General features: G+C 45.1%; 1 protein-coding gene across 1 annotated transcript in view; it reads left to right on the top strand.

Moving 5' to 3' along the window:
• The first annotated feature begins 7,153 nt into the window (after positions 1-7,153).
• The window catches only part of SBSPON (somatomedin B and thrombospondin type 1 domain containing), a 28,071-nt gene continuing 24,788 nt past the window's right edge, over positions 7,154-10,436 (top strand). The window contains exon 1 of the mRNA XM_055286505.2: positions 7,154-7,472. Coding sequence (XP_055142480.1) covers positions 7,259-7,472 — 214 coding nt within the window. The 5' untranslated portion in view covers positions 7,154-7,258. The remainder of the gene's footprint in view (positions 7,473-10,436) is intronic.

Genomic DNA, 10,436 nt, shown 5'->3' with positions numbered 1-10,436 from the left:
CGAAGGGGCACATTTCTCTCTGGTTTGTCGTGTGGCAGGCTTCTTAGGACTCTCTGCCCTTCGCTGACACAAGGAGAGTTTTGCATGTAGGAAGAAAGAACAATTTGCTATAAAGATCTCTGCTGTGGATCAGAGAAGGCTATTTACTATAAAAGGAGCAAAATTAGATGACTTCTTTAATGTCATCCAGATGATTTTCTCCTTTTCATTTTTGTAAGCTCTCTTGTAATTCCACAGCATTTTCTAGCAGCACAGGATTAACCTCGGCACTATCCGTAGTTTTGCCATCATAAATAATGTTTGCTGGGTGTGAGTGTTCTGGCTGTGCCTTTTTAATTTCAGAATTCCATTTTATCTGAACCCCTTACATATGGATGAATGCTGTGTAGTTTACAAAGTGTTTACTGTCTCTTTGCATACTGAATGCATCCAGCTCTAAATTTTATTATTTTTTATTTATTTTTGAAACAGAGTCTCACTCTGTTGCCCAGGCTGGAGTGCAGTGGTGCAATCTCAGCTCACTGCAACCTCAACCTCCTGGGTTCAAGTGATTCTCCTGCCTAAGCCTCCCAAGTAGCTGGGATTACAGGTGTGCTCCACCACACCCGGCTAATTTGTGTATTTCTGGTAGAGATGGGGTTTCACCATGTTGGCCAGGCTGGTATCGAACTCCTGGCTTCAAGTGGTCCAACTGCCTCAGCCTCCCGAAGTGCTGAGATTACAGGTGTGAGCCAGTGTGCCCAGCCCAGCTCTATGTTTTAGTTCACAGAATTTTAGAGCTGGACAGATTCAGTAGGCATTGGCAGACATTTTCTATAAAGGCCCGGTAGTAAATATTTTAGGCTTTGCAGGTCTTACAGTTTCTGTCTGCTGCAACTACTCAGCTCTGCCCTTCTAGCATAAAAACAACCATAGACAATATGGAAACAAATGGGCATGGTTATGTTCCAATAAAACTTTACTTATGGACATTGAAATTTGAATTTCATTTAAATTTCACATGACACAGAATAGTATTCTTTTTTTGATTTTTGCCCATCATTTAAAAAAATGTAAAAAAAAAATTAGCTTACAGGCCATACAAATAGGCATAATTTGCCTACCCCTGAATTAGAAGGTTATATTCATAGAATCAGTGTTGGATTTGTAGGAGATCTCATAGAGCCTCTCAAAGCCTTTCTTTTTATAGCTGGGATTCTGAGCACAGAGAAATTCCATACTTTCCCTAAGGTCATACAGCTAGTGAGTTACGGACACAAAACTACAATATCCATCTCCTGATTCTTAAATCAAAATTTCTTTTTACCATGTAATTGCTTCAATAATCACCACAACTTATGCACATCCAGGAAAGCATCTGTGATGAACTTGTAATTAACCTGTGGACATAAATGTCTGTCTCCAAATTAGCTGTACTTGGAGAGACTTTGCAAAGTCACTTCTGCAGTTGTGTTACTTGCATCCTACTATTAAGGTCAAAGAGATCACACATGAGACCACTCTCTTGTGGCTTACACTATTACTTAAATTGAATATTACAATTTTTGAGCTAACAGGGTTCTTGGAGATTTTCTTGGCTCCCATTATCAAATTATATAGGGGAAATTGAGGCCTAGAGAGTCTAAATGAACTGCCCCAGATCACTCATTGGCAGGATCAAAGCCAGGGCTTTAGACTCCCACTACAGAGCTCGTCTGATTGCACCATGTAGCCTGACACACTAGTTAATGGGAAAAAAAAAAAAAAAAAATTAGTCATCATTAAAGCATGTCTTTTGTGTTAAAGTCCAGGGCTAAAATACAATAATTATTAATTACCAGCTCATTTTTATGAAGCAGGAACTATACTAGACATGTACAAATTATATAATTAAATGCTTTTCTTATTTATCTTCATTTTTACAGATCAATAAGCTGAGGCTTGAGTTTACAATAATTTATTTCATGTTCCTAATGATAGAGCGACAGTTCAAATCTACTTTTCTCTTTAAAACTTGAGCTCTTTTCACTTTCCATATCCCCTCTGTTGAGTGCTTTTGTTTAAAGCCACGGAAACTGCAATTGAAAAGGGCATAAATTATAAAAAGCATTTAATAGGGCAGAGGATTGAGAAGGGGGAAGTTCGACTTCTAATGTCAAGCAAAGCCCCTGTGATTTCCTGGCTCGCTCTTCCCTAGCTTGTCGCCTACGATCTCAGGCTGGCTTCACATGGCCAAACGTGTCCCCATTCTCCCCTAGTATGTGAAGAGATGAAACCAAGTCATCTATTGAACGAATGTCCCTGATCCCTGGGGCTCTGATTGGACCAGCCTCTGAATGATGGGTTCATAGACTGAGAATAAGATTAACCCTCAAAGCTCATCCCTAGAACTAGGGGTGCTGTCTAATAATGGAGGGAAAAGTTGCTTCCTCTGGAAAGGAAAATCTAAAAAGTCTGTTAGAAAAAGATGGGAAAAATTGATTGAATTTATTTTTACCACTTCCATATCCAATTTACATTTTTTTCATTGACAAGGTCATCAATTTTTCTCTTCTTTTCTCTGTCAATGAAAAAAATGTAAACCGGATATGGAAGTGGTAAAGTAAATTCATTGACAGGGTCAAGGGCATAGAAATGGCAGCATAAACCTTAGTGGTGATGTACTTGACTGCTTTCTATAAGGTGACAGGAGAAGAATTACTCAAAGTGAGTTATGCATACCACCTTAAACAAGCATCTTTGGATACTTGTCTACACATTTTGGCGTTATTAAATAAATGCAGGTACTAGCCTATAGAGGCAGTACCTTTCCAAAAGTTACTGGAACTTTCCTGGTGGCTGAATCTGCATTTTCCAGGGGGAACGTAAAGGGACGAATCCTGATCTTTATAATCCAAATTCAAAATCCTCCTTGCCTGCCCCGATCCAGTGTCAGTATCTCAGACATCCCTCCCCCTTCCCTTTAATGGTAACACTTATCACCACCTGCTGCAGTGACTGCTTACATGTCCAGCTCCTCCACTGGATTTTGGTCTCCTTAGGGAAGAATCATTTTTACCCACGTTTGACCCTCAACGTGGAATGACATCACACCCTCAGGAAGAGAATGAATGCAACCACACGAACAGCGCTAGCTCTCCAGAGAGAGCTGGGCTTGAGCCCATGGGACACTGCCCATGTCATTTAGCTCCTTTTAACCTCCCCTTCAGCAAAACAAGTAAGTTAACATCAACTTCATAGGATTGCCAAAAAAGCGTGTTATAAAATGTAAAATGATGAAAATGATATCTCGTTCCATTTTTTCATTGGTTCAGGGATGCACATGCTTCCAAATTTAAACATCTCTGAAATTGAAATCTGTCCTACAATCACTTATAAGTATGCATCACAGTGTAATTGGCAGGCAGGGTTTTTTTTTGTTTTTTGTTTTTTCTGTGTTAGTGTCAAATAAAATACTGGTGCATCTTACAAGCAAAAGTAGCTAATACCCAATGAAATATTCTCTCTCTCTCCATGCAGTATTCTGCCTCTGACAAATGTCCCCAAACTGTGTAAGAATCAACTACCTTATTTGTCAACCTCAAAAGATTCCCTCTACAGCCCTCATAGCATCCTGGTTGCTTTTAAAAACTTTTTATTCATCTTACACAGATAAAACACAGGCTAGGCGTGGTGGCTTACGCCTGTTATCCCAGCACACTGAGAGGCTGAGGCAGGCAGATCACTTGAGGTCAGGAGTAAGAGGCCAGCCTGGCCAACATGGTGAAATCCTGTCTCTACTAAAAACACAAAAATTAGCTGGGCCTGGTGGCGCATGCCTGTAATCCCAGCTACTCTGGAGGCTAAGGCACAAGAATAGCTTGAACCCAGGAGGTGGAGGATGCAGTGAGCTGAGATCCAGCCACTGCACCCCAGCCTGGGTGACAGAGTGAGACTCTGTCTCAAAAAAAAAAAAAAAGTAAAACTTACATTTTAATGTACCCAAACGTTTCTGGAAAGTATTTGTATTTTGATTTCCACATATGCTATTATAGTTACAGAACTTAGTATAGTACTTAATCTTATTTGTCTTTACTCTCTATTCCAATCTTTCCCAACCCCTCATAAAAAGCTTTATGTAAGGGGAAGAACGTTGCAGTGTTTTGGAAAGAATAATTTCAGTTCTAGTCCTGTTTTGTCACTAATTAGCTACATGTCTAATCTCTCTGTCATCTGCAAAATGAGGATGCTAATATTTTCCTCACAATTATGTGGCATCAAATAAGATCATATATGTGGATGTTTTTTTAAATGACTATGTTCTGGCCAGGTGGGATGGCTCACACCTGTGATTTCAGTGCTTTGGGAAGCCAAGACAAGTGAATCACTTGAGACCAAGAGTTTGAGACCAGCCTGGGCAACATAGCAAGACCTAGTGTCTCCAAAAAATAATTAGCTGGGTGTGGCAGCATGTGCCTGTAGTCCTAGCTACTTGGGAGGCTGAGGTGGGAGGATCGCTTGAGTCCAGGAGTTTGATGCCGCAGTGAGCTATGATTGTGCCAGCACGCTCCAGCCTGGGTGTCACAGCAAGACCTTGTCTCAAATAAATAAATAAATTACTATGTTCTAGAATGATGAATACGTAGGTCTCCATTCTCTCCCCACCCTCACCCCCCCCACCCGCCACTGTAATTTTACCAATCCTGGACAGCTTCCAAAGACAACACTTTAGAAGAAAGAGTGTCTTCTAAGGTACATTTTATTACTTCCTATAGTCATCCACCTGATCACTGGGATGATTTCTGCTCTCCAAACATCTCCAGGGCAAGGAAAACAAAGCCACTAATTGTTACAGTTGACTGCATCCAGTTTCCAGTAAGGATGTCAACTCCATTGCTGTAAATGTCAGGGTCCTCTGACTTTGCCCATTCCTGCAGGAACTGCTTCCTTTGCTAGAGCCTGCTACGGGAGGCTTATCTTCATATTTTCAAGACAGTACAAGCTTTAACTTGAGATTGTTTCTTTTAATGTTACTTACCAGAGACAAACTCCTTTTTATCTGTGCTGTTAAAGTAGTAATCATTTGTGGTTTTTTCTTTCTTTCTTTTTTTTTTTTTAAGCAACAAAACATTTTTGCTTTCCTCTATTTTGCACACAACCAAAACTGCACTTGTCTTTACTTAGTGTAGGCTTAAATTATGGAGTGGGAGTGGGGTGGACATTAGGACATTAATAGATATTTAGTTCCCACTAACATCGCCTCGTCTCTATGGGCATCTCACAACAATCTGAAAAGATTTAGTGTTCTATGTTTGAGTTGAGGGCACTGAGATTTGTCAGAAATCATAGAATCAGAACTAGACCCAAATTTTGTAATTCTGGAACCTAAATCTCATGAGCACAGACCCCCTAACTTTTTGTTTTCGATTTTCAATTTTGGTTTTGTCTATAAGGAAAAGGGCTGGTGGGGGTGGGAAGCGGGCTGAAAAAAAAGGTATTTGAGCAGGCATTTGGCATTATACTTTTAATTCTCTTAAACTAGACCTCCTCTTCTCCTTTCTGTTATCACTTCGTTTCATGTTTTATTCCTGAAAGTGAACTTGTCAGTGGATCATTTTCCTTTACATCTTTCTGGAACTGTTCCAGATTCTTATGGCATTACAAAAAAAGTATCTGCCTAAAGGCGTTCTATAAAGCAGACAGCCTTAGAGAAGGCGTGGATATAAATTACATGAATGAGTTAATGTAAAACTGCTAATAAAATCTGTAACATGGGAAAAGGCAGAAGGTATAATTTGCTGGCAAAGTTATTTAGTTCCAGCTACAAAAACTAAAGATACACACCCACACCCCCCCACACATATATATAAATATATGTATATGTTATTTCTTTAGACTACAAAAGTAAGAGAGACTTACCCAAAGAGGGAAAAAAAATCTCAACGTTGAGAATTTATTTGTATAAGCTCACAAAGAAAAAATTTCTTTTTGACTTTAGAGTGTGTTTTTCTTGGAAGATGAAATAAGATTACAGTCTCCACTGGTCAAACTTTGTGGTTAGAGTTCATAAGATAAAATTCTTATAATGTATTAAATCTTTTTCATTTCACAATGTGTTTTTTATGATTGATTACTGTATTGTTTTACTACTTTTGTAGTCAAGTTTTTCATTTCTACTTTTGTCAACTTTTCTCTCTGATGAGTAAAGAAAATTCCTCTGTAAATCCTTATATGAGAAAGGAAGAAAGTCTATGAAATTAATTTGATTTCTTAGGTTTTGCAGATGCAAAAAACGTTATATTCCTGGTTTCACACAAAAACCATATTAGGTTAAATGATTTAAGAACATAAAATGAAAATCCCAGAATAAATTTTGGTGAACAAAAAGAGTGGTGCAGAAAACGTAACACATTTGGAGAGAAAGGGAGAAGAAAATATATATATTAAAAGTTAGGCAAGCATTTTATTAAAGTGAAAGTTCTAAAATATCAGTACACAGAGTTTTTAGGGGGAGAAATTGGTTTATCAGAAAACAGAGCCCCGTTATTTTATTTATTCTTCCCACCATTCATGAATTGCCTCCTCGTAAAGCAAAGTGGCATTTTCCTGGGGCAAAAGAGTCCCATTATAAAATGCAGCAGAAAGAAAGGATGCTTCTTTGGACTTATCTCCTGGCTTCTCTGCGGCCTGCGGGTACTGAGAGGGTGGGCGAGCTGCTGTCCACTCTGTATTTGAATGAGCTTTCCTGGGCGAAGGTGGGGTGGCCCGCCCAGGGTGCTGCTGAGACACATTTGGTGCACATCGAGTGCTCTTGGTCTCATGGCTTTAGAGTGAAAATGCCTACTCGCTAATGTGTCCCCAGGCGTTAGAAGTACAGTTTAGAGCCAGGAAATGTGGCCTCCCCGGCCGGGCTCCTGGCTACGCCCCGGCACCCCACCCAGCCCCCCGCCCCGCCAGCACCTGCTTTTCCTCTCCCGCGCCCCGGAGGTCCCCGGGCTGGAGCTGGGGCGCGAACTGGCAGCGGGGAGTGGGTGGCGCCGGGACCGTCGATTGCGGGCGCGTCCCGGGAACTGCAGCGCCCTCCCCACCTGGGCAGGGCAGCCCCGCCACCCGCCCGGGCCTCGACGGGCGCGCCGCCAGGGCCGGGGAGGGGCGGCGCGGAGGGCGGGGGCCGGGCGCGGGGCAGGGGCGGGCTGTGCCTCGCCGGCCGCTCGGGCAACTCCCGGGCGGCGGCCAGCCGAGGAGCAGAGCGCTTGACCCGGGGGTCTGTCGCGTTGCAAGCGCCGCCGGAGCCCTGGCAATGAGGATCCTGTGGATGGCGCTGTGCGCGCTGGCGCGGCTGTGGCCCGGGGCCCAGGCCGGCTGCGCCGAGGCCGGGCGCTGCTGTCCCGGCCGGGACCCCGCCTGCTTCGCCCGCGGCTGGAGGCTGGACAGGGTCTACGGGACGTGTTTCTGCGACCAAGCCTGTCGCCTCACCGGGGACTGCTGCTTCGACTACGACAGGGCGTGCCCAGGTGGGTGGCCAGGCCGAGGGTGGGGCGCCGGCCGTTCGCCTGCAACCAACGGGCACAGGGCAGGGCGCTGTGCCAAGGACCTCAGCCCCTGCGCCAGGTGTCCTCCAGCCCCTTCCCTCCTTGTGTTTCAGCCCCTTTATCCCCACCCATCCCCACCACCGCCATCCAGGTACGCCCGGCTCCGTTCATCCTAGGGTCTCCCAGTCCCCTCCTAGACATCGAAGTGTCTCCCCACCCCCAAGACAGACCAGAGCCCGGATGGAAGGGCTGGATCCCGCTGTTCTCCTGGAAGGGAGCTGGGCGACGAAATCTCCGACTCAGGAACTCCAGCTGGATAGGGCCACCTCTGGCCGGCAGAGATGGCACTGACAGATAACGGGCATGCCTCTGGGCCAGGCTCCACCACCTTCATTCTGTTAACCCTCGGGGATCTTTGGGGCTGGTGAGGGCTGATGAGGGCAGAATTGTGTAATCTTCCCACTTTGTGCCAAGGGCGTGCTCTGGGAAGGTATTATTACCTTCTTCTGGAGAGCAAGGTCTTAAAAATCTGAAGGTGTCCTCATCTCTGGACCCCAAAATGTAGCACAGCCTCTTTCTCCTAGGAGGTGTACAGTATGTTCTTGGAGTTTAATTTTCTCTATACAGCATGACAAGGATTTTATCTCGAGGTCCCTATTATGTTGTAATCTTGCTGGTTTTCCTTTAGGGTCAGTCTTTTTCAACTTTAAATTTCCCACAGTATCTCACAGTTCCTCGTCCCTGTAAGGGCTCAATAAAAGCTGGTTTAATTGGATTAAAAGATAAAGGAACAAATGATGAGTACAGCCCTGAGGAACAAGGTGTACCTGAGAGAAGCCAGCCATGGAAGTAAGTCGCCCTGCTCCTGTTAATCACATCATCCCCAAAGCCACACAGATATTAGGGTTCGAGCTGAAGGATCCCGACGTGTGGGAGCCTCAGCATTTTCTGGGGCTATGCCATTCCCTGGGCAACCGGATACCCAGTGGCGGGGAGCATCCCTCCTGCCTCTGCGCTGTTTGAAGAGGGCTTCAGCCCGTGGCCAGGCCCGATGCTGAAAGAACACAGTTGAAAGCATTAAGATTTTTTGACCCTGGTTGAAAGCTAATGATTTACCTGTGAATATTGATATTCTTTTTGATAAAGCTTTTTGATAAGCTTCTTTCCCTTTCTGGCTCTAAGGTCAGAGTATTTTACCACTAAAGTAAGATGGAAGAGTCAGCTATTTAGGAAATGCAGTGCCCTTGAGCCAGGTGTCTCCAGCTCCTCCTCACAGCATCCTAAACTGTCGGCCTCATTTTCCTGCATAACTCAAGCAAAGCCTCTCTCTCATGAGGGGCTTGCGTACGTTTTAAAGGTAATTATGGAATTCCTGTGACCCAGTTAATGTCCCCTGATCTGTGGTAAGCGCAGGGATAGAGAAGTGACGAAGATGCAGTCTCTGCTCTCTAGGACTTTCTACTCTAGCTGGGCAACCTGTGCAAACCCCTGTTCGACACACTTAGCACTGAAATAGGTGATCCAGGAGCTGACCTGGAAGGGAGCTCTTAAAAGACCCAAGGAATTCAAGGAAGACTCACCTGAGGAAGTAATGGGCGAGCCTGGGCCTGGAGAATGAGGAAGAGGCCTGCTGGAGGAGGGAGAGGCAGGCTGTAGGAGGGAAACCCAATGTCACAATCCAGCAGTTACTGTGGGCATCACCTGCTTGTGCCAGGCCCTGTGCTAGGCCTTGAGGCCAAAATGGTGAACAGGACAGATGCTGGAGGCAGCCAGATCTGGAGAGATTCAGGCACATAAGAGGGATGAGGAGAGACAAGGCAAATGTCTCGAGAAGAACTTGCTTTCTAGTGAGACCTAACAGTGCTCCAAGGAATTGCAAAACCCTCAGTCTTTATTTGGTCAAAAAGAAATTGCTTATTTTCAGTCTAGGCGGTAGAATAGTGAGACAAAGAGCCTATGGTTTTGGAGTGGGGATTTAGTGGGTAAGTATGGAAGCGGTGAGATGGCCTGCTGTCTTGTGAAGATCTCAGAAATCACTGTGTGTGCCCCAGAGAAGAGCTGTGAGTGGGGGAAAAGGAGATGGTGTCAGATTGAATTTTAAAAGGAGCATATTCTGAAGCCCTCAATACCCTGTGGCAGAGTCAACAGAGGACCTTGCAGGCCTATAAGGAAGCAGGTGCGGGACTGAAAAGCTCCGTCTTGAGAAATTCTGTGTCTGAAGTTTCTTGCAAAGGGAGGAGGAAAATAAAGACAGTTGGAAGGTGGCCACTTGGTGGGACTAAGCCTGCCCTTCTGAGGGTGAGAGCAGAGGGCCCGGAGCCGAGAGGCCCAGCGTGCTCAGCCCTGGACCCGTGCCACAACCATGCCGACTGTGGCTCCTGGGCAGAGCGGCCACCGCCTGCCTCCCGGGCTCAGAGCTGACCTGGCAGCTGGAAACTGGTTCGGGGCAACTCCTGGAATGCAGCCTTCCCTCTCACAGAGTCTAAGTCTCAAATATTTGTTTTTTATTTGTGATTTTTTTTAATCCCAGAAGTAACCCGAATGCCTCAATTTTGCCTCTGAAGTCAGAATCCTGGGTTCAGCCTTTACCCTGGTGCCATTTGGCTTTGTGACTTTGGAGAAGTCACCCTCGTGGGGCCTAAAGTACCTCATTAAAGGGGAATGATACTGCCAGGCATCAGTGACTCATGCCTATAATCCCAGCACAGTGGGAAGCCAAGGCAGATGGATTGCCTGAGTTTGAGACCAGCCTGGCCAACATGGCGAAACCCTGTTTCTACTAAAAAGACAAAAATTAGCTGGGTGTGGTGGTGCACCTGTAGTCCCAGCTACCCAGAAGGCTGAGGTGGGAGGATCACCTGAGCCCAGGAGGTAGAGACTGCAGTGAGTGAGTTGTGATCATGCCACTGCACTTCAGCCTGCGCCACGGAGTAAGACCCTGTCTCA

The sequence above is a fragment of the Symphalangus syndactylus genome, chromosome 7 (assembly GCF_028878055.3).
Source record: "Symphalangus syndactylus isolate Jambi chromosome 7, NHGRI_mSymSyn1-v2.1_pri, whole genome shotgun sequence".
Lineage (NCBI taxonomy): Eukaryota > Metazoa > Chordata > Mammalia > Primates > Hylobatidae > Symphalangus > Symphalangus syndactylus.
Note: the sequence above shows the minus strand (reverse complement) of the source record. Positions and strands in the feature narration are given on the sequence as shown.